General features: G+C 45.7%; 3 protein-coding genes across 7 annotated transcripts in view; 1 reads left to right on the top strand and 2 right to left on the bottom strand.

Moving 5' to 3' along the window:
- The window catches only part of Stk10 (serine/threonine kinase 10), a 91,330-nt gene extending 86,589 nt beyond the window's left edge, over positions 1-4,741 (bottom strand). For all 3 annotated transcript variants that reach the window (NM_009288.2, NM_001359177.1, NM_001359178.1), the window contains exon 1: positions 4,448-4,741. In NM_009288.2, coding sequence (NP_033314.2) covers positions 4,448-4,603 — 156 coding nt within the window. In that variant the 5' untranslated portion in view covers positions 4,604-4,741. The remainder of the gene's footprint in view (positions 1-4,447) is intronic.
- Positions 4,742-4,766: 25 nt separating this feature from the next.
- On the top strand, positions 4,767-15,274 carry Efcab9 (EF-hand calcium binding domain 9). 2 transcript variants are annotated; one of them, XM_011243747.3, is made up of 5 exons: positions 4,767-5,278; positions 10,455-10,622; positions 13,467-13,615; positions 14,305-14,481; positions 15,024-15,263. In XM_011243747.3, exons 2-5 carry the CDS (start codon positions 10,487-10,489, stop codon positions 15,210-15,212), a joined length of 651 nt encoding a protein of 216 aa, XP_011242049.1. In that variant the 5' UTR covers positions 4,767-5,278; positions 10,455-10,486; the 3' UTR covers positions 15,213-15,263. The 2 variants fall into 2 exon arrangements, with proteins under 2 accessions (XP_011242049.1, NP_081307.2); NM_027031.3 differs by lacking the exon at positions 4,767-5,278 and having other exon boundaries at positions 10,433-10,622; positions 15,024-15,274.
- A 4,023-nt stretch (positions 15,275-19,297) lies between these two features.
- The window catches only part of Ubtd2 (ubiquitin domain containing 2), a 63,340-nt gene continuing 56,656 nt past the window's right edge, over positions 19,298-25,981 (bottom strand). For both annotated transcript variants that reach the window (NM_173784.4, NM_001361561.1), the window contains one exon: positions 19,298-21,917. In NM_173784.4, the coding sequence (NP_776145.2) occupies positions 21,520-21,917 (398 nt within the window). In that variant the 3' untranslated portion in view covers positions 19,298-21,519. The remainder of the gene's footprint in view (positions 21,918-25,981) is intronic.

The following is a 25,981-nucleotide window of genomic DNA, read 5'->3' as shown; positions in this document are numbered from 1 at the left end:
TCTGTGCTTCTGAGGTCGTGTCTTACATTACAGAATAAAGCAACAGCTATAGTCCCTGAAGGGATAAGAATTGATCAATTCTATTTATTTATTTATTTATATTTGTTTGGTTAGTTGTTTTGTTTTGTTTTGTTTCCAGACAGGGCTTCTCCGTGTAGTCCTGGCTATCCTGGAACTCACTCTATATGCCAGGCTGGCCGCCTCAGAAATCCACCTGCTCCACCTCCCAAGGGCTGAGATTAAAGGTGTGCGATTGGATTTGTTAGTAGTTTAAAAAATAAAATGAAAAAAAAAAAAAAAAGCCAAGCCCAGCAGCCTGTGCCTGTATCACCAGCCACATAGGGGACTAAGGAAGGAAGATTGCTTAAGGCCAGGTGCTTGAGGTCAGCCTGGGGAACACAGAAAGACCCTCTTTCAAACAACCAGGAACAGACACAGAAAGAAGCCCAGGCTGGGGATACAGATTCGTGGCGAGAAGTTTCCCTAGTGTCCACAGTGTTTGGATTCAGCACTGAAGAATATAAACATAGTAAGCTAGCAACTTACAGTGACTTTTCTTTTCTTTTCTTTTTTAGTCATTTACCCCCCCCCCACCATTTTAATTAACCCTTTAAAAGCTTAGAGCGCCAAAGCGATCCCCAGAAATCAAAGTCATCGCCTCACCCTCTGCACCAGACTGTGCTGAGGACAGTGCCTTCCACTGTAGAACTAAACACTTCCTCTCCCCTCTGCCCCATCTCACAGAAATGACTGCTCACGACAAGAACTCTGAAAACATGTCACCCATGAGCCTCATTTTGAATTCGAGTAATGAGCCAGAAATGATTTTCTTTCAGAACCAACTTTGCATCACACAAGAATGGAGTGAGGATGGCTGGACTAAATCAGCCCCCTTCTCTCCAGGCTCAGGCAGACAGACAAAGAAAGACTTGTCAGAAAGCAGAGGGGAGGCGTGGAGGGCGGGTGCACTCCTCTAATCCCAGCACTCAGGAGGCAGAGGCAGGCGAGTATCTGAGTGTGAGGTCAGCCTCCTTTACAGACGACTTCCAGGACAGCCAAGATTACACAGAAAATCCAGGCCAATGAACCAGACAGTAGCTAGAGGTCATGGCCTTTGATTTGAGAGGTTTTAGTTTAAAAAAAAGAAAAAAGCCTATGGAAGTCCTCCAGGAGGGCTGAGGACTGGCAGGAATGAACTTCGGTTAAAACGCATAACACATGAGAAGAAGGTCAAGGTGACAACACGGACATATGTCACTCAATAATGCGGGCACACCTGACAAATGCATCATCATCCGGGATTCTGCGGGCTGGAGAGATTCAGCTTGTGCTTACATAATCACAGACAGCCTGGGCTCCACAGTGTGTTTAGGCATAGATCACATATGTATGGTATCAACCTATTCTTTCCAGAGCCATGTTGAACAAACATACCACATAATGAATAGCTGGGAAGATGACTCCATTGATAAGAGCTTGCCTCACAAGAAAAAGCCTGAGTCCAGATCCCAGTACCAGCCATGGCAGTACAAAGCCTGTAATCCCAAAGTCCAGGAGGTAGAGCCAGGAAGATCCTTGGGGCTCTCAGACCAGGTAGTTAGCTCAATCTGTGCGCTCCAGGCTCAGTAGAGACCCTGTCTCAAAAAATGCTGTGGAGAGTGATTAACGAAGAAACCCAATGTCAACCTCTACCCTTCACACAAGTGTGCGTGGGCACCTGCACACTTATGGGCACAAAAATACCAAAAAACAAAAACAAAACTTGTCAGGTGGTGGCAGCACACGCCTTTAATCCCAGCACTCGGAAAAGGTAGGCAGATATCTGAGTTCAAGGCCAGCCCCCTCTACAGAGTGAGTTCCAGGGCGGCCAAGACCACACAGAAAATCCTGTCTCAACAAAAACAAAGCAAAACAAGCAAAACAAAACCCTTAAACACAAAATGAAAAGATACTTAGTCAAGAGAGGGCAAACTAAAGACAGATGAGCTGCGGCCAGCCTAGTAGGATGCTCTGTGGGAAACTTTAAAATGTTCAAATGTGTTCTAAAATAACACTAGAGAGCACCTCCTAGTAGTTACCTAACAGTGAGAGTCACCTGTCATCCTCCTCAGACATCCCAAGCCACCACACGTCACATTTCTATACACACAATGCGAGCATCACCACAAACACCCAAAGAATGAGCTGCATGCAAGGCACAGCACTGCGTCAACAGAGGTGTCTCTGCTCCTTTATAGTCTCAGGGGGCCAGCTGGGTTTTTTGTTTTTGTTTTTGCTTTTTATATGTAAGTACACTGTAACTGTCTTCAGTCACTCCAGAAGAGGGAGTCAGATCTCATTACAGATGGTTGTGAGCCACCATGTGGTTGCTGGGATTTGAACTCAGGACGCTGGAAGAGCAGTCAGTGCTCTTAACCGCTGAGCCATCTCTCCAGCCCGCAGGGGGCCATCTTTGTCCGTGCAACCCATCACCAACCCTGACAGACTGTCCAGGAACCAACAAAATAGTGGGTGACCGGAGAGCAGAGTTTTACCCAGCAAGCAGAAAAGACAATGGAGAGTCTTGCCTTTTAGAAAGCAAAGTTCTGCACTAAAGTTTAAATAAAAAATGAACCACAGAAATCCAGAACAGGGCATTTGGGGACGGAGGGCAAACTAGAGACAGATGAGGTCCTGCAGTCTAGCAGGAGGCTTTACAGGAAACTTGTAAACAATGGAGAAGGATCTGAAGTGACAATTGAGAGCATCACATAGTAGGTACACAAGAAGGTGACTCAAAGTCCCTAAGAGAGAAAAAAAAAATTATGGAGAGCCAAGAGCATGCACGGACGGAAAAATGGCTGAACATTAGAGACGGTGAGTCAGGCTGGGGGCTCTCACGGCGGTCAAGGCACCTCTGCAGGAGCAGGCAGCATCAGAGAGAGCTGACTGAGAGAGAGGCTGGGGACCATTTCCTGACATCACTAGAATGCAGCAGAGGAGCAAGGCCTGGAGGACCGATGAAAGGGTAGACTGGCCCGGTAGCCCTCAAATATGGAGAAACCCCTCAGCCAAAGTGTTCCATTCAGTTGGAAGGCCAGGTGACCTCTGCTTGACTCTCCCACTGGGGAACTTTGCCCTAGTGGGGGTTCCTCAGCCCTCCCACAGGAAGTACAACTCAGAGAGGAGGTCTCCAAGGGTCTGACTGGCCTCCAAACTGCTACTGCTCCAAGCTGCTGGAGCACTATAATCTGAGTGCTGAGTGGGGCCCGAGTCTTAAGCTTCTTTCTGTTTGCTTTGGTTTTCTGTTTGTGTCACCCTGAGTCAGGGTTTTTTTCTGTGTGGCCCTGGCTGTCCTGGACTCACTCTGTAGATTAGGCTAGCCTCAGACTCAGATCTGCCTGCCTCTGCAGGAATTGAAGGTGTGCACCACCACGCCCAGCTGAGAGTCTTAGTTCCTTACAAGCTTCCCAAGGATGCTATAGCATCTTTCCTAGGGAGCACACTTCTGGGGCGAGAAGCAGACCAACGCTAGCATATCAATTTCAAGTCAAAGGGAGCATGGCCCGACTTGGGGAACTGGAAAAGCCCTTTCTGGGGTCCAGCATCCTGAAAGGGTCAGTGAGGCCTCTAACTACCAAAGCCCCAAGGACAATGACATATGGCTTTGGAGGGCAGCTAAGACAGCTGAACTATGGGAGTCTCCCAATAAAAGTAGGGGATGCTATGCTGTAGTGGCCAAACCTACAGTCCAAGCTACTCCAGAGACTGAGGCAAGTAGATCTGGGAGACCAGCCTGAGCAGCCTGGTTGGGGAAGCCGGGGGAGGGGGAGGGTGTTGAGGAGGAGGAAATGAGAAAGGGTGGAGTCAAGATGAGTTAGGTACTTTGAACAACAACCCAGGCACTCAGAATTGGCTCAGAGGACCAAACCCCAGGAGCTGTCCGTCTGCACACGTGTCTATATGGAATCATCTATGCCCCACCCACTCCTCCTCAGCCTGTCTTCCTCCAGGGGAGAGGTAACTGCAGACAGGGAGCCTCTGGTGACTCAGGCGACTAGAAGCCAAATCTGTGCCCTGCAGCTGCATTCACAGGACCCTGTCCTCGCTTTCCGTTGAGCCTTCTAATCCCAAGCCTGTCCTCACTTACTCCAGGGCCCTTCTGACCTCCCCAGTACCGATCGTAGGCTCATCTTCAGAAGTGTCCTCAACTCCCAACCCTTGCAGGCACAGCCCAGAGCCTGAATATTCCCACAACATCGGTATAGTCCCTCTTTAAAAGATGTGTCCCTATCACCGTGATCCTGGGGATGCCTCCGGTAGCCCCCTGGGATGCCTCGATCCTACAAACGTCCCTTTGTGCCCTGTACAGGGCACACAGGAAGTGCTCAGAAGCAGCTGTGCGGGGGGTGGGAGTGGGGGTCAGGGGCTCGCAGGACCTGGTAGGCTCAGCAATCGGAACTCTCACCTTGTAGACTTTGCCGAAGGCGCCGTCTCCCAGCTCGCCCACGATCTCCCATACATCGTTGGGGTCCAGGTCCCGGCGGACGTGCTCATATTCACGGGACTTTCTCTTCTCGAAGGTGGATAACCGCAAGATGCGGCGGAAATTGGCGAAAGCCATGCTGGATGAGGAGCGCGACGACAGGACCCGCGGCTTCGGAGAGCCGCCCTCCTCGCAGCGCAGCACCCGCCGAGTGCGCCAGCGGCCACAGGGAGCTGCAGGAACCGCGGCCCGCCCGCCCCGCCCCGCCCCCTCCTAGACCCGCCTGCAGGACGCCCGGCACCCGCGCGCGCGCCTGTCCCCGCCGGCTCCACCTGCTCTGCGGCGCCCCGAGACCCCTCAATTGGCTGCGGGAGCTCGCGGCTCCGCCCGCGCCGCGGGGCACTCTGGAGACTGTAGTCCGCCGGGTGGCCGGCCCCTGGGCCCGCTGCGCCTCCCGGAACCCCAAACCTCCGGGGTTCAGCTGGTGTCTTTCAACCGCCGTCGGTGCCGAGTGGGTGCATCAGCGCACAGAACTCTCCCGCTGAGGCTTGGTTCGCCAGCTTCCCGCGCGAGATGCCCGCACCCCTCGCCCCGGGACTCACCCCAGTCCTCGGTGCTCTTTGCCTCAAAGTTCACGCGGTCCCAGGTGGCTTTCGCCACACTTCCTAGGCAGGTCTCGTGCTGCCTCTGAGCCCCGCAGAAAGCAGAGCCCCGCGCTTACGCCCATCCGGACTTTCCCCGCCTCCGCCAGCCACAAACGGCCGGGACGCTGGACATGAAACGAGAGTCCCTTTAGGACCTTTAGGCTTCATGGTAGGTTAGCAAATATATTCCTTATTAAGTAAAACTTTCTAGTTATTTTGCGAATTAAAAAGCCCCATTAGAGATAAAAGCGGAGTCATCTCTGGGATGGTGCTCCTATATCCTGGTCCTCATCCCTCTCTACCTTGGCTGCGGGCGTCCCGCATCTTGCACAGCGTCTTTGCTTGGTATCAGAACGTGGGTTCTAGTGATTGTGCTGGGGGCTGGGCAGCTGCAGAATCTATGCTGGAGACCCTCCCATCCTGAACAAGAGTGTCTCACACTCGGGCACTCTTAACTCGAGAAAGCGTTTTAATTGTTGGTCCCCTTCGTCCGGACTCTTCGAAAATATCCCTAGAGTCTCGCGCCAAATGCTGTTCCCCCATTCGAAAAGCCGGCTGGAGAGTGAATACTAGGCGCGGAGAGGGTTGTGTGTGCTAAGGACGTCCGGAATAAAAGTTGCTCCAGTTCCAATTGTTCCCACCACAAAATGAGTGCGGGGAAAATTTATAATTAAAAGAAGAAAATGTCATGCAAAACTGTTCTTGTTGAGTCAGCCTGTGGACCAGCCAAAGTGTACATCTGTCACTCGGTTGAGCGGGACCTGCTGAAGTCTGTGCAGCTATACCGGGTGGACAGAGGGTCAGAATGCGCTAACCATTTCCAGGAGTTCCAAAAGAAAACAAAGTAAGGATAAAAATGGAAAGGTCCGTTAAAAATGTCCTGCTACATGAAAGAAGCCAGACCCAAAGATCGCACGAGGTATGACTGCATTTTTATGACCGGTCCAGAAAAGGCAACGCTGTGGAGTTGCTCCCAGACACGGGGACTGACTGGAAAGAGCCATGAGGAATCTCACTCTGGTGGTGAAAATGCTGGGTCTCAGTGGCAGGGGGTGGGGGTGGGGGCGTAAAGGGACAGTTCCACAACTCCGGAAACTTGCCCCAAATCACGAGTGACTTTTGTTTTGTAAGGTGTTTGGGTGGGGGGCGTGTAACTTATGTAGCTGGAGTTAAAAGGAGGCTCAACAGAACCAAAGCTGCTTTGAAACTTCTGTTAAATCGGGGTTTCTTTCCTCAACTGTCTCTGGCTACAGAGCCTCACACTAATCTAGTGAATGAAGGGCTGTGCCTTCCCCCCACCCTACTTTCTGGAACAACTTAAAATAGAAATTAGTAAGATCAAGCTGGGCATGGTGGCGCATGCCTTTAATCCCAGCATTTGGGAGGCAGAGGCAGGCGGATTTCTGAGTTTGAGGCCAGCCTGGTCTACAAAGTGAGTTCCAGGACAGCCAGAACTACACAGAGAAACCCTGCCTCAAAACAAAACAAAACAAAACAAAAAACCAAAAAACCACCACCAACAACAACAACAACAAAAAAAAACACCACCACCACCAAAAAAGAGTAAGATCGATAAATAGTGCCTTTGATGTGTTTATCTCAATGAAAGAGTCTAAGTTTGCAGTTTTATTACAGCCTTTCAGTGTCTTTGAGATGCTGACCACTTTTTTGTGTTATTGGATTTGGCAGGAGTGGAAGGGGAGCGATATTTTGTTTGAGACAGGGTTACTCTATGTAGTCCTGGCTGTCCTGTTACTTGAGGCTGGCCTCACAGAACTCCTCCTGCCCCTGCCTCCCTAATGCTGGGAATTAAAGGTCAAATTGGGGCCCTACAGCATCTTCCTACCATTCTGTTCTTTCCTTGGCCATTAAAAAACAATAAATTTCCTGTCTTTTTGCATCTAGGAATTTTATTGTTTATTTCTGTGTGAGTGTGTGTGTTTTTTCCAGTGTATGGGTTCACATGTTGAGGTCTGAGGACCACTTACAGAAATTGGTTCATTCCTGCCACCATGTGGGTCCTCAGGATTAACTCAGAATTATTAACTCAGACCTCCAGGCTCTGCTGAGCCACCTCACTTTTTAAACATGTTATCTTTGTGTACTATTGATGTGATCTGGGCTGCTTTTATGTTTATATGAGTATGGTGTTTCCCTGCTACTGAGGGTTGAGCCCAGGTTCTTGTACAGAGGAAACATGCTCTGTGATGGAACTACACCCCCAAGGTGAGCCAAAGTTTTTAACTTAAAAAAGTTTTTCCCCTCGCCTGGCGATGGTGGCGTATGCCTTTGATCCCAGCACTTGGGAGGCAGAGGCAGGCAGATTTCTGAGTTCAAGGCCAGCCTGGTCTACAAAGTGAATTCCAGGACAACCAGGGCTATACAGAGAAACCCTGTCTCGAACACCCCCCCCCCCCAAAAAAAAATCAACTTAAAGTGCTGGAGTGATGTCTCCTCAATGGTTGCTCTTCCAGAGGAAGATTCAATTCCCAGTACCCAGGTGGCAGTGCAAGGTCATCTGTCACTCCAGTTTCATGTGACCTGAAGCCCTCTTCTGACCTTCCAAGGCACTGCATGAGGGTAGTGCACAGAAATACATGCAAGCAAAAACACTTAAGGGGGGAAAATTCAATTTAGGGCAGGCATGGTGGCACATATCTTTGATCCCAGCATTCAGGAACCAGAGGCAAGTGACTCTCTGAGTTCAAGGCCAACCTGCCCTATATATCAACTTCCAGACCAGCCAGAGTTACATAGTGAAAGCCTGTCTCAAAAGAACACGAATCAAGTTCTTTGAGGTTTCATTTCTATCAGCAGGAATGTTCTCCCTTAAGATTCTCTGTTAGGGAGTTTTGCCAGGACTGGGTTGTCCCACAGTCAGGATAGAGAAACATCTCCATTGCCTCTCCAGGCAACTCCCATACCCTCTCCTTTCAAATTTATCTTTCCAGCGCTGGAGATTAATGCCAGACCCTTGCTCATGCTAGGCAAGTGCTCAGCCACGAACCACACAGTGGCTTGTGCTTAGCTTCTTTTAACTCAACACATTTCTGATATTCATCATGTTGAATGAATCCATGGCTCGCCCATATTCTACATTAATACACTGTCCATCAACCATTGAGGGACAGACAGCTGGGTTTGGGATTTATCCATTTGGTTATTATGAATAAAGCTGACATATGGAAATGATGGAGTTGAGGACATCTGACCTCAAAATTCGTCACTTTCTTGCCCTTCATTCAATGGGTCCCCATCTCCTTCCTCTATCTGAGCAAAGGCACAGAGATGCTAAGAATCAACTGAAATCCTTTCTGACCTCCTGCCACACTTTCCTACAGATGACTTTCCATTCTTCACCAAGCCTAAGGCCAAAGGATCTGTCTCACAAGACTACTTCACTCTTGGCACACACAAGTCATAAGTTCAGGGTGTTGTCTGGTGTTTTAACCAATCAGTAATAACATCAGAGGGCCCCATGATTTATAAGGTTAGATAGAACAGTGTGTATGCACACATCTATGTGTACATCTATGTGCATATGTATGCATACAGATAACCATATACAAAAGGAGTGTTGTGAGCTGGAGAAGGCCCACAGCCATGGTGCACACACCTGTGTATATACACTTTCACACCATAACCAATAAAGTTTTAAAACACAAAGTATAAGAAAAAGAAACCTACAAGTTTGAGAGATGAAATGGCTTATGAAGCATAATGGGTCCTGATTGAAATAGTCAGTCAGCTCTTTAGATGTCGGTCTCCCCCCCCCCATTTTTGTTGTTGTTCTCTCTCTCTCTCTCTTTTTTTTTTTTTTTTTTTTTTTTTTTTTTGCTTTTTCGAGACAGGGTTTCTCTGTATAGCCCTGGCTGTCCTGGAACTCACTTTGTAGACCAGGCTGGCTTCGAACTCAGAAATCCACCTGCCTCTGCCTCCTGAGTGCTGGGATTAAAGGCGTGAGCCACCACCACCTGGCTTGTTGTTGTTGCTTTCAAGAACAGGATTCTCTGTGTAGGATTCAAGAACAGGATTCCTGGCTGTCCCTGGAAATCAATTTGTAGGTTGGCCTTGAACTCACAAGGATCCTCCTGCCTCTGCTTCCTGAGTGCTGGGATTAAAGGCATATTCTATCATGCCAGTGCTCTTCAGAATTCTCAGAAACAGTTATGGACACTGAATGCTGATGTGGTTTTTAGGGTGTTAGAGATGACTACCTGCCGTGTGGGGTGATAACGGTGAAGACTCATGCTTTTTAGAATATGCACTCAAACATATGCCCAGAGGCTGTTTTGTTTGAAACTTGCTTCCAAATGACCCAGGAACCCTGATGGGTGGAATGAATGTCCATGAGCAGGGACTGTTCTGAACCGGTCACTGTTGACCTGAGTGACTGATGTACAAGAAGCTTGAGCTCCTAACCAGTTTGCCTCTGGACAGGCCTGAAACCATCCACTGTGAAAAAACAGAGGGAAATGCTGATATCGTTACGCAGGCATTCTGCATTGACTTCTGGCTCACTACACTTTGGCCTTTTGAAAATTCTTTCTTGAGGGCTGGAGAAATGGCTCAATGGTTAAGAGCACTGAATGTTCTTCAGAGCACTGACTGCTCTTCCAGAGGTCCCGAGTTTAATTTCCAGCAACCACATGGTAGTTCATAACCATCTGTAATGGGATCCCATGCCCTCTTCTGGTGTGTCTGAAGACAGCTGCAGTGTGCTCATATAAATACAATAAATAAAATCTTTTAAAAATAACATTCCTTCTCGAGCTGAGCATAGTTGCATATGCCTTTAGTCCCAGCACTGGAGAGGCAGAGGCAAGCGAATCTCTGTGAGTTCAAGCCCAGCCTGGTCTACATAGTGAGTTCCAGGTGGGCCAGGATATTGATTGTGGGACAATATCTTTCTCTCCATATACATATATAATCAAATGTAGGGAATGAACATTCTGCTATATATATGGATATTATATAATTTTAACATTTATATAACATGCATTTCTTCTCTTTGGCTTTGTATTAGTATACTTGTTTCAGGATCTTTCTGTGCACGTGAGTCTCCATTTTTCTTCCTAATGAGCACACCGTTTAGCATGGCTCCCCAAGCTGCTGTGGCACTCAGCTCAAGTGCATCCTTCTTGTCTGGGCATCCTGTGATTAGAATGGCTGCTGTAGAGGAAGAGAAAAATGCCATAAGAAGTCAGGAAAGACCCACAGTGAAGCTGGAGAGTGGTGACAAGCCATTCCATTCACCCTTATTGTCCCCTCCAGTTCTGCCAGGTCATCTTGGGGACCCTGTCCAACATTCTAGTTCTGAGGCAGAATTCTCCATTCTGTATCAGGTTGCCAGAGCCTCCGGCTGAAAGCTGCCGCCATGAAACTGACTCCGGGGTGTTTTCTGTGGTACCTTTACATGGACAAAATCTACTGCTTACTGTCTTTGAGAAACGTGAAAGCCTTGATGGTGTACTTTCATCTTCTGGATGTGCACCACAGGAACACCTTGAATGGTCAGTCCCCCCACCCCACCCCTGCCCCCTACCCCCACCCACCCCACACTGAACCCAGAACCATCTCCTTAACTTTTATTTCATCTTGTGGAGGAAGCTCAGAGAGAACTGCAGAAGGAGACCGATGGCAGTTCGGTGTAGAGGATTACCTCAGGCTGTGTGTTCAGGCTGGGCTCTACCCACAGTTCCTTGGTGATTCAATGAGAATGTCATCTCCTCCTTGAGGCCCAATTTCTTCTACCCTCTCGTGTTCTCCCACCTGTCATCTCCCTCCTCCTCCGAGGGTCCTTTTCCACATTCATGTCATTTGGTTTGTTTGTTTGAGATCCACTGATTTTAACCAGATTCATCTGTGCTACTTGGGAGTTCCCCAAAATACTGCCCATCAGCTCTGTAACTGAGTCCATAAACTAACAGAAGGCCAGACTCAAACACCCTGGGTTCTTTCTGAGCCTTGGTTTAAATAAGATTTCTAGACCAATGCAACACCCAAACCCTCTGTAAAGAGTTTTGAGTCCATTCGTCAGTAACCAGGGAGAGGCTGTAGCTCAGCAGTAGACAGCTTTGACCCAGGTCCCAGTAATGAAAAGAATGGAAGAAACCTGAATGGAAGACACCTTTTCCTCACAAGTGTTGAGCCTGCTTTCCTCTGTGTGTACAGATTGGCACGGGATGGGAGACCACTCTTTCCTGGCCCAGAGAAAGGCAGTTTCAGGCACCAAGCTATCCCTCAGAAAACTGAGCCACACTGTCTCCTTAGGGCATTTGTGGAACAGAGTCTCATCTCCCTAGTAACCACACAATTCCCCGACGACACAATATCCAGAAGGTCCACACCTGCTGTCTGATCACCAAGGGTAGGGACAGTGACCTGAGCGAGAGACAGCACAGCTTTACGGTTTTGCTTCCTGGGAAAGCAGCTTTAGGCATTGGGGATTTGGGTGTCCAGAGTCATCTTACTGCAAAACAGCACTGATTCCATAGGTACAAGTTCCCCCAGGACATGTCTCCAGGAGCACCCTGGCACCTGTGTGTATACAGTATGTTGCTCTGAGTGTTCACACCTGGTGGACCACACAGGACATTGTGACCATAGACTCACTGTGCCCCTGCCTGCTTCCAACTGAGATTCCAAATGACAGAGATGACATTTGTGTCTTACATACTCAGCAGAGCCCAGAGGTAGCTTTTGGTTATTTTGTTGTTGTTGTTGTTTTGCTTTGTTTTGTTTTTATGTGCATGTTTGGCCGCATGTATGTCTGTATACCACTTTTATGCCTTGTACCCATGGAGGCCAGAAAAGGGTAGGGTCTGACTCTATAAGCCATTAGAGTTGGGCTTGCGCCAATGGCAATCCTTCTGCCTCAGCCTTCTGGGTGCTGAGATTTTTTGGCAGGAGCCACTGCACCCAGGTCTCCAGATAACCTTGATAATGAAGATTCGAGGGGAAGATGGGCGGGATAGCCACATGGTTGAGACCAGCTGAGTCTTCACTTAGTGAGCTCCAGGTCAGCTGTCAATAAGATTCTGTATCAACTACAAAACTAAAGGATAGAGGAGAAACCACACAGAAAGTCACACTTGAAAATCCCAAAGCCAGGCAGTAGTGGTGCACGCCTTTAGTTCCAGCACTTGGGAGGCAGAGGCAGGCAAATTTCTGAGTTCGAGGCCAGCATGGTCTACAGAGTGAGTTCCAGGACAGCCGGGGCTACACAGAGAAACCCTGTCTCAAAAAACAAACAAACAAAAACAAAAAACAAAAAACAAACAAACAAACAAAAACACAAAAAAAAAAACAAAACAAAAAAACCCAACAAAAAAAAAGCAAAAACAAATGAAAAGAAAGGAAAAGTCCTGTTCTGAAAGTTACAGTTCTTTCCTCGGCTATGTATCTGGTTGAGTATGTGTTAACTAATAATGCACAAAAGAGGCAGCTTTATTTTAGTAGTGTACAGTCCACTAGGCTGACTCTCTGCCACTGAGACCCACAGACCAACAGCAGCAGCTACATCACACCAGAGCTCAGAGCAGCGTGGACTCTGTCCCATGTTATACCTCCTGAAGCAGGAACTGTAGCTTGACAAGTCCCTTAAGCAGGTTGATGGGCTTACAATGGGGTGTGCTACAGCCATCCTCATCAGGTTCTCAGGGCTTGCTTAAAGCACAGGAAGGCTCCCTCCCTCCATGGCCAGAAGCCTTTGCTCTGAGGAAGCACAAACACTCTAGGGACTCATTTCTGACTTTCCCATTCTGATTAAAAGAACCATGGGGAAAGACTGAGGTAAACATTAGCATCTTTAAAACTTATTTTGTGTCCCTGTCTGTATGTGCAGGATGTGTGTGGATGTGTGTGTGCATGGGAAGGTCAGAGGACAACTTTGGGGAGTTCATTTTTTCCTTTACACTTTTGTGAGGGTTCTGAGAATCAAACTCTGGTCTCCAGGCTTGCATGACAAGTGTCTTTCCTGGCAGAGCCATCTCTCCATCCCCAAATGTCAACGTCTTTAGCAGAGTAAGAATGAAGCCTTCTCTCCTCTAGCAAAGAGCTCTCTGTCACTCATCAGCACCTTGCCTGTCATGGGTGACTGAGCACTGACCAGCCCTATGCTGTCTGGGCATGTAAGTCAACTGTCACACAGCTTCCAGACCTTGGCACACTTCTTTTCCACAGCAAAGGCAACTTAAGGCTTGTGGAGTTGTGGAAGGTTCAACATAAAGCCCGAAACAAACCATTGTCATGCTTCCTGGCAGCGAACTCTGCACAACTGCTGTCTTCTGTGGCTCCTGCTTTAGTATTTTAGGACTGTTCTAAAGCATCCGTCTCGTTCTCCTCTCCTTCCCCAGATGTGCTCTTCTTTCATTTCCTCCAGCACGTGACTAACCTGAACAAGTCACAGATCGGGATGATATTTGACCTCCTGGACTGGACAGCTGTAGGAGAGATTGGTTTTGACCAGTTCTATGTGTTGATTTGCATACTGCTGGCACATCAGGTGAGTACCACGGCAGGCCTAGGGCAGGTGAGAGGGGGCTGAGCTGTTGGCTTCCCTGGTAAAGGAGATACTGAGGGGAAAGCACAGTGGGACACCTTCTTACCACTACATGGTGAAGTGGAAGGAACACCACGGGAAATTCCGTTTTGGTTCCTGGACACTCCAGCACCTTCCCAGCTTCTCTTTACAGTGGCCACTCATCTTCAGCCCTCCGTCCTGTCTCACCTTGTAAGGAAAACATTGCCCCTGCCCACCTTTCTTGGCCTGCCTGTCCTCCAACAGGTTTCAAAGCATTCCCAAGTGCCTCACTCACCCCTGCCCTGGTCCCTTGGCTCAGAGACTTTAATGCGGAGGCCGAAAGAAAAGGAAGAGGTGTGTTCTCTGTGTTTCACCTTGCCAAGAGACACTAGCTTGTGCTCCTTGAACACAGGGACCTTGCCCAAGTAACAAGGTCAAGGCTTTGAGAGATGGTTGATGCTTGGTGGCAGCTTGGGTTGTTAATTAAGCATAATTGATCACTTTCAAGTTTCTCTTGAGCCTTGTCTCTCTTCACACAGCTCTTTCCCCAGGTTTGCGAGTTTGCCTTTTGCTCTAAGCTCTCTAGGAAATGTCTTGCGGCTATATAAACAAACCTTGGTGCAACATCTTAAAGGTAGCACCAAAATTCTCACACATTTCTCTCAAAACAGGACCATCTGGAAGACCACTTTATGTACCGCCATTCCCGGCCAGTCTTTGAGCTGCTTGATCTGGACGGGGAGATGAATATAGGTGCGGCCAATTTCCAAAACTACAGATTTCTCTTCAATATTAAAAAGCAGGAACTCCGAGACCTTTTCCATGACTTTGACATCACAGGTGACCGAGTAAGTGGAGAAATTTGGGAATTGTGGGCCGAGGGCCATGGCCTGTGTCAGCAGTGGGAAAGATGTGGATGAACCTGGCAAACAGGCTGGGACTGGGAAGAGCCAGAGACCAACAGGCCCTGCCTGGGAGAGAAAGGCTTGGCTAAGTTCTGTATTATGTAGTGTGGACACACCATTAGAGAGGTTTGGAGGAGGTAGTGATAACATGGTGGCCAGAGAAGTGTTTATAGATTTGAATAAGCAGAAAGAAGAAATTCTACGCTAGTAGAACCAAGTGAGAAAAATTCTGAAGAGGCTCTGGGAGGATGGTGACTTCTGTCTTTGTAAAGGGAAGCAGGTGACCACAGTAGTAGCTGATACAGAAATCTGACAAAATGACCCTGCTCCCATGGTCTGCAACAGACTTGACTGTTCCTGGGCCCCACTCAGCCTCTAACTGCCCCAATTCCTACACCTCTAAGTTTGTAAGCACCCAGAGTACCACACAATTACCACCAGTTACCATAAACTTTATAATATTTTTCTCCCTCACCCAATCATAGCTGCTTAATTACAAGGAATTTAAGCTGTACACAATCTTCTGCACCGACAAATCCATAGACAGAAAGAAAAGGAGGAAAGACAGAGAGGCAGCGAGAGAGAGAGAAAAAGAGAAAGGGAAAGATAAAGAGAAGTATCTTCATCTCAAGAAGATATATTCATCTATGTTAAGCCACAGGAGTATCCTGTGACACACGAGTGAGCATGGATAATTAAAATGAACATGGCCACAATGAAGTAGAGCATCGAAGTGCATGTCTGTCTGTCTGTCTGTCTGTCTGTTTCATTTATTCATTGACTCGGGATCAGGCTGGTCTCAGACTCATAGAGGTTCTCCTCCTGAGTGCTTAGATGAAAGGTGTGTTCTATTCAAACTCAGTACTTTTTAATTTTAATTAAAAAAAATTTATTTGGGCCTCATGTAGCCCAGGCTGGCTTCAAACTTACTAAATGGTTGAAGCTCACCTTAAGCTCCTGCTCCTCTTGCCTCCAACTCTCAAGTGCTAAAATTACAAGGTGTGTTCTTTCATGCCCAGCTACCAAAGTGGGTGTCTATGTCTGAGCTACACTTTCAGCCCCAAACAGCCATGCTGTTCATAGGACCATTTTCTGCTTTTTAGCTGGCTGTGCACACAGAGACCTGATGGCTATGGAGCCCAGAAGTTAAAAGTAGCCTCTTAACTTGCCAACCAGGATGTCAGCTACCCACACACATATCTCTTTTTGTCAAGAATGTCAGTTCCCAGGGAGGTCTTGGGAACTTAAACTTTACTAGACCCCCTCCTCAAAATGGAAGTCTTATTTTAAATAGATGCAGGTGTCTCTCTTATGTTGGGGTCCATCCTAGGGGCAGCTTATAAAGGCAGATACCATAAAAGCTTATACATAGGTGCAGGAAGTGCTGTTGGGTAGTTAGTTCAGGTCCAATCTTATTGTGGGCATACAAAACAGTTCCACTGACTTCTACTGCGATTGGTTTTCAAGGGCACGGAACATAATCAAATATGTAAACAATCCTGGCATTAAAAAGTTTCCTTATAACGGCAGGATATCCAGGTAGCATTATTTTACCTAGGACCTAACATTTATAACATTCTAATTGACCTCAAGACAACCAGAGACTTTGAGGGTCCCCAATACCACTGACCTGATACTCAATAACATAATCAAACCTGGTATGCCACCAATGTATGAAGAAACAGCTCACCCAAGACCCTTATCTGCAAGTCAAACTGGGAACCATGAAATCCAGCTATTTATTGTAAAGCCTCATTAACAAATGGGGGATTTGGCTAACAGGTTTGTGAATAAGATAAATGCAACTGGCAGTAGGTGCTTCTTGCCATGGTACCACAGTGAGAAGGGAACCAGGAAAAACCAAATCCCAGGTAGAACTGGTCATTTCAATCCCTTCTATAGAGATAAAGGTATTGCTTTGGGGGAATTGCAAGCAACCTCATCAGTCCCTATGCCCTTCCAACATTAACAACAGTCTGTGGTTACTACAGTGTCTGTGCCAGGTAGCCAGGGACACTCTGTGCAGGCTGGCACTCCAAAGTGAAAAATGACAGCCAGAGACTGGCCAAGCAGAAAGGCCTCACCACTGAGCTTATGTTACAAGTGTTAGTTCTCTTTGAGACTAGATGGCTTCTGTCAGGGGGCAGCTTTAGGGTCTAGGTGTGATTCTTTGGGAAAACGCTCCAGAGGCCTTTGATGGTCCCAGACGGTATTGAGCATCTTGAGTAAAGGATAACGGCTCCCAGAGCAGACACAGCACTATATCCTTTACTCAGAATGGAGGTGAGGGAGGGGGCGGGAGAGCTCGAGAGAGTACTTAACCTGTCTTTTTTCCCATGGGAGTCGGGCGGCACTGTAAAGCTTTAATGAACAGAACATCAGAATCAGATTTTTTTTCTTTTTTTTTTTAAAAGGATTTATTTATCTTTATGTGAGTACACCCCAGAAGAGGGCATCAGATCTCATTATGGGTGGTTGTGAGCCATTATGTAGTTGCTGGGATTTGAACTCAGGACCAGTCAGTGCTCTTAACCGCTGAGCCATCTCTCCAGCCCCAGCATCAAATTTCTGTGGAAGCACTCAGTGTGTGTTATATACATGTGGAGTTGTAGTTGGTTCTGATCCTTCTTGTGTGTTACAAGGGTTAGTTAGTTTTTGGGGCAAGTGCTAAGCTATCTTGACAACCCATCAAAATTTAAAACATTCCTTTTTTAAGCATCTTCATGATGGGTCAATGGCAATTGTGTGTTTGCAGCACCCAAGGGCTGAAGACATAGATTGATTAGGAGGGCATCTTGGGCTTTGTAGCAAGAACTGTCTCAAGGCACAAAACTCCTGGTAGTTCTAGAAGGGAGTCAGGAATTATAATTTATAAATGAGAATCTGTGTAAAAACTAAAATTCAAACAAACCAGTCAAACAAATCTAGTTTGTGTTGGGACTAGAAATACAAAGAAAATAACCAATCTGAGTTTGCTTTGCTATAGAGCATTTTATTTTAGATTTATATATTTCATGTGCTTGAGTAATGTGTTTGCTTAAGCATATATGACTGCACACTGTGTGATTGCAGGCTGCCCTCAGAGGTCAAAAGACAGCACTGAGAAGAGTCACAGAGAGTTGTGAACTACCATGCTGGTGCTAGGAATCAAACCTGGGTCCTCTGCAAGAACAAGCTTTTTGTTTTATAAAGAGTTCCAAGTTGTTGTTGTTTTTAATCAAATTTATTTATTTTATGTACATGAGTGTACTGTAGCTGTCTTCAGACACATCAGAAGAGGGCATCAGACCCCATTACAGATGGTTGTGAGCCACCATGTGGGTGCTGGGATTTGAACTCAGGACCTCAGGAAGAGCAGTCAGTGCTCTTAGCCGCTGAGCCATCTCTCCAGCTCCAGCTTTTTTTTTTTCCCTAGTGACTTAAAAAAAATTAGCAGCGAATGCGCAGGGCTTGGAGAGCCGTTCAGCCGTCAGTGTGATACTTGTGAGGCCCTGGGCTCCATGCTGTGTATATCGGTGCTCTGAGTCTGCAGTTTTCAGACTGCATTACAAGTTCCTAGTCACATGAGTGTTCTAGAGCACAGGCAATGGGGAGGGGCAGGGGGACACTATGGGTGAGACTCTCTGGCCTGGTAAAGGTTTTAGCCCAGGTCCACAGGCAGATTCTTCCACATCACTGTCTGTTAGAAGGAACTTTGAGGGGCATTAGCTAAGCAAAGCAGTCACCTCTTCCCCTAGTGCTTGGTTCTCATGTGTTCTCCCCATCCTAGACCTCACACTTCAGACTAAGTAAGGCCAAGTCAACTGTGTCCAACCTCTGACAAGTTACCCAGGCTCCTGTCACAGAACTAGAGATGACAGTCTAACAGGTCCTATCATAAGAGACCCCAAGGGCAGTCACAGGATACTAGCCATCTCCAAAGATGCTATCAGCTGGATTCCCTTTCTAAGAAAAATGCACAGGGTCAGACCAGCTGAGTGATGCCCATTTGCTAAGAAGGCTACCTTTCCACCACCACGAAAAAGATAAAAATTATCAAGCAGCTTCAGGAAAAGGGGCCATGGTCTAATCTTTTCACACTCATAAGCTCCAGAAAACAATGAAGTAGTTAGTGAAAGAAAACTAAATGAGAGGCTAGTATCCTTTGGAATAGGGAAGGCCCTTTAAGAAACCCAGAGGCCATAAAAAGTCCAACAGATGATGTGTTGTTAAAGAGAGGAACTCCCTTCTTAGGCCCTGGCTGGCTGGGAACGCCACAGGCAGAGCAGGCTGCCCTCCAATTCAGATTGCCTCTACCCACCAAGTGCTAGGATTAGAGATGAGCACAACCACACCTGATGAGACTTAAAAGGTTTGACTATGAAAAACTTGAAAAATTAGCACAATACACACAAAGTAAGATATATACACCATTGTTTGAGTATGTGAATGCAGAGGCCAGAGATGACACTGGGTGTCATTCCTCTCAAGGCGGGTCGCTCACTGAAACTGGAGCTCCCCAGTTTGGCCCAACTGGCTGAGTGTTGGAATCCAGTGTTGCCTTGGCAGCACAGCAAGTAGTAGCGACTGAGCCATGGTGAACCTATTTTAGACCAAGGCAGCAGTGCTGGTGAGGCACACCTCTAAGTGACCTGCAGTATGTGGTGGAGCAGAGCTTAGGTTTGGTGGTCACTACCGGTTTTAGAGAGAACACTTCACACTTTCCTATAGGATGCAGGAAACTGTCGCTGTATAGAGAAATAATGGCAAAGACAAAGAGAAAAGTTGAATTTTTTTTTTTAAAAAAAGCACAAAACCCCTACATACTAAAATGATACACATCAAGTATTGATCCAATCTTACATCGACCTATTGACAATTACCAGCACCATGTTTTTTTCTCACCTAGGTTATTAACCTATTGACAATTTCCAGCACCTAGGTTTTTTTCTCACCATGCCTGGAGGATTGTTATTCAAAGTATATGTTCCTTTAAAATTTAAACAAACAAACAAACAAACAAAAACCAAAAGACCCCACAAATCTCTTAGGACAAACCCTCAAGAAACAAGACCTTTTAACAATCAGGTTATTCATGACACCATCAAATTTCCTTTAGAAAAATAATAGGTTTAACCACTTTTCCAACTGACGGACTTTGAGATACTGTTATTCAATATGACAAATGAACCAACCTTCTTGATGGTGGGAGGGAGATGCACTGGAATACCCTAGAGCCTCCACATGGAAATGTGGGCATCCTTGGTTGCTAAAGCTGTGTGTGCACTTCTGAATTTAGATCAGTCACCACCAAATCTAAATTAGATACAATCACAAACTAAATGATGAACAGAATTAGGGAAATGGTTAAAGTTCTCAGAAATGTAAGTTATAATTATAGATATATTTAAACAGGCTATAAGAAATTTAATACTTAAAAATTACATTTTAAACTGCTTAGAGGTTTCATTCTGCCACTAAAATTATGAATGGCATTTTATATCCGAATAGGAGGTTTGGTATTTCCTGACTGAGAAAAGCACAGACCCTTCTTTCATCTACTGTTCACATCTCACAAACTTTCAGAGACAGTGTGGTCACATGATAGTCCCCTTCTCAGGGAACCAACTTTTTTTTTTAAGACACAGTCTCACTAAGTAGCTCTGGCTGGCCTAGAACTAGCTGTGTATTCCAGGCTGGTCTCAAATTCTGAGATCTGCCTCTTTCTACCTCTCAAGGCCCAGGATTAAAGGCAGGTACAACATGCCTGGCAAAAACAGCTTTTAAAAGGCTCCAGATTAAATATAACCCTTGGCAGCTTTCTCCAGAGAAGGTGAGCCTGATTTACTATGTTCAGTCCCTTAGCCCAGTGTGCAGATGGAGGTTAATTCACCTTTGTTGGGAAGGTGTGGGAGGAACCCTGCCACCACAGTGACTGGAGTCAGAGTTAAGTGAAAGCACTCCAGTCTGAGCCAGGCGCTACCATCTGTTCCCACCAATGCAGTTTAAATGACACTAGTTAGCTATCACACACGAACATTTTGAATTGGAATTTTCTCCAAGGCTTAGAATAGGCACAGTTTTCCCAGGAACAGGCAGAGAGGGTTTTACTCACATTCCCTGCAGGCAGGAAGGAGAAGATTGCTTTTCATTCTGGACTGGAAGCAGCTATACTCCATTTCTGTCTTGCCTGGCCCAGGAATATATAGGCGGGGCCAGGAAGCTACAGAAATGGTCACGCAGAGCATCAGGGTCAGCAAAGACATCACATAGTAGCTAGCTGTCAAGCCTGGGTCCACAGATATGTTAAGATTACTATGAAGCAAGACTAGAAACTTCTCAACTGAGAATACAAGCTCTAACTACTTACTAACGTGCTGCTCAGGGCGCCAGAGGGTGCCCGCTGCCAGCATGACGGCCACAGGACTGAGTGCATGTCAACAGGGAGCAGAACTTGGTGGGAGGGGAAGGAACACTGACAACTCCCAGTCTCACTGCCTCCTGGTGGGTAGGACTACAAACCCAGAAGAGAAGCAAAACTCTATGCTCTTTTAGGTTCCACTTTAAAAGAAAAAAAAGATTAGGTTTTGTAACTGTTATTGATGGTTCTGGAAAAAAAAAAATTTGACATGTATGTCATAAAAATTCTGTGTCCAAAAGGTGCTTGGTGCTGTTTTTGATGGGTCTGGTGTCTGTTTACATTCGAGATCATTTAAATACAGCCATTACACAGTTGATAAATGTTTTAAAATAAATGGTTATCTATTTCTTAACTGTCTTTCAAATTAGAAATTGTAATTATAAGAGTATCAGAGGCTGGCTCTGTGTGTTTTATTATTTTTGTTGGTCTCCATCACAGATGGAATTTTTCACTGGTAATTCCTCAGAACTAAATCCATTCATAGGGAATTCAGAGCAGTGAAAATAAATTTCACGCCTTAAGAGTAAGAAATGGTAACAATAAAAAGGAGCCACGGGATCTTGGAAGAAGGCAAGTCCAGCTCAGTTCTCCACTGGTGTTGGGGTTTGCACAGGCTGGCTCACTATAACCTGCACCACATAGTCCTTGGGGATCTTCAGCTCCTCCAGCTTCATCTTATCCGTGAGAGGCCTGCCAGAGAAGAACCAGCGCTGGCTGCCTGGCTCCACGCCCTCTGTGGCGTGTAAGCGCCTCTTCATGTGAAACACTGTGTCTGTGCTGCGGACCACGAGCCTGAGGTCTTTGCCTGTGGAGAGCCGCAGGCGGAGCTGAGATTCGTGTCCAGAATTGGGAGGTGGCTCAGGAATATCAAGAGTCTCTATGTCACTCTTTTCCTCTATCATGTTGATTGGTGGTGCCAGGCAATAGACTGGCAGCTGGTACCGGTTCCCCAGCTCATCGTAGCACTCTGTCAGTGCACCTGCAGAGAGAGGGGACAGGGACAGTTTCAGTGAGTGTGCTTCTCTCTACTCAGTGCTGTCAGCTTTATCTCTCTCATCAGAAACTCCGACAGGTACGCTGCTAGGGAATCAGAGCAGGAAAGCCAAGACAAAAGCTCTAAGAGGACTCTGGCAGACATGGGGCCCTGCCAGTTTATCACCGTGGATCCTTACTCCCTCCCTGCAAACAGAAGAAAACGCCTGTGCTTCCAGCAGTGGGAACAAAAGAAACCACATGCGGGACTGTGCATCAGGTGCAGCTACACATGTATCGACATTAAAAGAATCGTAAAAAATACTATGAATACCCCCATGCCTACAAATTTGATCCACTAGATGAAACAATTCTCTGAAAAACATTATCTGACAAAGCTTACAAATGTAGAGGCAATCTGAGTAGGTCTTATCAACAGAAACTGATTCAGTAACTAATAACTTTTTAAAACAGAAAGCAGCCGGACGGTGGTGGCGCACGCCTTTAATCCCAGCACTTGGGAGGCAGAGGCAGGTGGATTTCTGAGTTCGAGGCCAGCCTGGTCTACAAAGTGAGTTCCAGGACAGCCAGGGCTATACAGAGAAACCTTAATGTTTTGTACCTTAATGCTACAGGTACAAAACAACACAACACAAAACACCTCTAAAGGCTAATCTCAAGAAAAGACTGCAATATCTTCAACAAAATATGAGGTAAGTCAAATACAACACTTAAAAAACATTACATACCACTCTCAAGTCAAAATTAATTCTAAGTATTCAAGACTGGCTCAATCTTTAGATATTTGCTAATTCATAGCATTAGGTTAAGCAAAAAAGTATCATAAGCAAAAAAACCCACTTGGCAAAATCTAGTACTTCTTGATAAAAACTCTCAGCAATACTACCTCTTAGCTTCATAAAGAACAGTTTTAGGGGGCTGGAGAGATGGCTTAGTGGTTAAGAGCACTGACTGCTCTTCCAGAGGTTCCAGCCATGGTGGTGGCTTACAACCATCTGTAATGGGATTTGATGCCCTCTTCTGGTGTGTCTGAAGACAGCGACAACGTACCTACAAAAAAAAAAAAAAAAAAAAAAAAAAAGAGCCGGGCATGGTGGTGCACACCTTTAATCCCAGCACTCGGGAGGCAAAGGCAGGTGGATTTCTGAGTTCGAGGCCAGCCTGGTCTACAAAGTGAGTTCCAGGACAACCAGGGCTATACAGAGAAACCCTGTCTTGAAAAAAAAAAAAAGTTAAAAAAAAATCCTGTAACACTAAACTTAAAGGTTAAATTTCTCATTAAGATTAGGAACTAGGCTAGTGCAAGACAGATTAGGAAGGAAAGAACAGAAATGTCTTTACTAGTAGCTTTTCTAGGCCAGTGGTTCTCAACCTTCCTAATGCTGTGACCTTTAATCCAGTTTCTCATGTTGTTGTGACCCCCCTAAACAATAAAATAATTTTTGTTGCTTCTTCAGATTTTTGCTACTGTTATTAATTGTAATATATCTGATACCAGGATATTTGATATATGTCCCCAAAGGGGTCTTGACCTAGAAAATCTGAAGAATCAACAAAATGATCTCAGATCCAATGAGCATCACATTAAGGTTAATCTATAAAGCTGGCTGCCCCACATGCAGCAGCAAACAATGGTGTCTGAAACTACAAGACCATGTACATTAGCACACCCAAAGCGGGGCATGAAGATACAAACCTTAACAAATGTTTAAGACCTGAGCAGATAATGGAGGACTTGTAGTACCCAAGATGGTATGGAACTGGGCATGGAAGCTTATACTGTAACCCCAGCACTTGGAAGGGTGAATTATGAAGAGAGCAATAATTTGAGGCTAGTTGATATACAGAGATAATCTAGGCTATCTCAAAACCAAACCAAACCAAAACCAAAAATCTAAAAAAACCAATGTTAAAACACAAACATAATCAATAAAACAGATAAAGTCCAGAAGTACAATTCCCATAACCATAATGAAATGATTGTATACAAGAAACAGAGGGAATGGAGCACAGAAAAGACAGTGTTCCAACAAAAGGTGTTGGGTTAATGAGCCACAAAAAATGTAATCTCAATATAGAAATTATCCTTGTCACAAAATTAATTTAAAACACACTACAGGTGGACAAATGGCTCAGTGACTAAAGACGCCACCAAGCCTGACAGCCTGAATTCAAACACCAGAACCTACATGGTGGAGAGAAAACTGACTCCTGCAACTTGCCCTGTGATCCCCACATGCATACCATGTCACACACGGGCCTGCCCTACCACCAAAAAATAAAAATAAAAATAAAAAATATATATATATTACAGACTGAAATGTAAAATACAAAGGTACAAACTAATAAAAGCAAAAGAAAAAAATCTAAATGTTGTTGCCTTGGCAATGACCTGCACAATGTACCATCAAATGTATAATCAATCCATAAGCTGATTTTCATCAGAATTAGAAAATCTAAGCTCCTCTAGAGATAGCCAAGAAAATAAAAAGACATTCACAAACAACAAGAAAAATTTCAAGATATATTAGAAGACTGTTACACAAACATATATAGAACCAGGTGGTGGTAGTACACATCTTTAATCCTAGCACTCCAAGGGCAAACACAAGTGAATTTCTGTGAGTTCAAGGCCATTCTGGTCTACAGAGTTCCAGGACAGCCAGGGATACTCAGAGACACTCTGTCTTGAAAAAACAAAAGAGCTCTCAAAACTCAGTAATAGAAAACAAGACTTTTAGGAAGTGGGCTGAAAACCAGCCACAGTGAAGATACACTGTAATCCCTACACCTAGAATTAAGCTTCAGGCCAGCCTAGGCATACAGTGAAACCTTGTTTCAAAACAACAAATACAAACAGAAAAGCCTAGAAAACTAAGAATTCAAATACCTTGATAAAACTCTTCACAAAGGTGATGAGGTGGAAGATAGATGGATGAAATGATGTGGAACACCACACCACTATTAAAGTAACCGTACAACAATGGCCACAGTCCAGAGTTCTGACAGTACCAAGGCTGGGGCTGGGGAGTGGAGTACTAACAAGTTCCCTTCACAGCTACCTGGGAGGACAGTTTGCCCCCAACCTGTGCTCCCTTTCCTCTCTCAGCCGAACCCTTCTTTATTATTACCACTAACAACAACAACAACAACAAGTCACATTCCTTCTTTTCCAACTTTTCTCAGATCCTCTCTGGCAACGTTTCTTTTAAGACAGGGTCTCACTATGTAGTCTGGTTGATCTCAAACTCACTATATATAGCCAAGACTGGGCTCAAAATTGTGAGCTCCTCTTGGCTCTACCACCCAAGTGCTGGAATTATAGTTATACACCACCACATTCAGCCTTGAGTCTGACAACTTAGATGATCTGAAGTTCCAAAGGAAGTGAAAACTTGAGTCTACTCTACATGGAAGCAAGTAAGTCGTCCTTTAGTGTATGAGTGGATAAATTGTAGAATGCACAATGGATTTTATTCTGTACTATAAAGAAAATGAAGATATGTAGTACTTAATACTGAAAGGAGCCAGTCTGAAGGGGAACTCTGCCATGAATCAAAGTATCTGGCACTCTGGAAAAGGCAAAAATAGTAAGACACTTAAAAAAAAAATCAGTAGTTGCCAGGTGACAGGTTGGAGGAAAGAATAGATATGTGGAACACAGAGGGTCTAAGACAGTAGGGCTGCTCTGTATGGTACACAGATCTACTGGCAAACAGATGTCATTATAAATTTGTGCAAACCCAGAGTGTATAGCATTGCTGGTGACTCTGATGTAATCTATGTGCTTTGGGTGCTGATGATGTGACAACGCTGGTTTACTCATTTCAACGAATATACTGTTCTGTCATAGACACTGATAATGAGGGAAGCTGTGAGTTCAGGGGAAACAAGAGGCTACATGGATATCTCTAATAGTCTGTACAGACAAATAAAAAAATTATACATAGGGCTGGGGAAATGGCAATGAGATTAAGAGCACTGGCTGCTCTTCCAGAGGACCCTGGGTTCAATTTCCAGCACCACGTGGTGGCTTACAAGCATCTGTAA

This window comes from Mus musculus, chromosome 11, assembly GCF_000001635.26.
Source record: "Mus musculus strain C57BL/6J chromosome 11, GRCm38.p6 C57BL/6J".
NCBI classification, from domain to species: Eukaryota; Metazoa; Chordata; class Mammalia; order Rodentia; family Muridae; genus Mus; species Mus musculus.
Note: the sequence above shows the minus strand (reverse complement) of the source record. Positions and strands in the feature narration are given on the sequence as shown.

Excerpts from the sequence above, each read along its gene's own strand:
- Efcab9 (NM_027031.3), top strand. The coding sequence starts at position 10,487 with ATGAAACTGACTCCGGGGTGTTTTCTGTGGTACCTTTACATGGACAAA. Across the intron at positions 10,623-13,466 it reads CCACAGGAACACCTTGAATG|ATGTGCTCTTCTTTCATTTC; the intron begins GTCAGTCCCCCC and ends CTCCTTCCCCAG. Across the intron at positions 14,482-15,023 it reads TTGACATCACAGGTGACCGA|CTGCTTAATTACAAGGAATT; the intron begins GTAAGTGGAGAA and ends ACCCAATCATAG.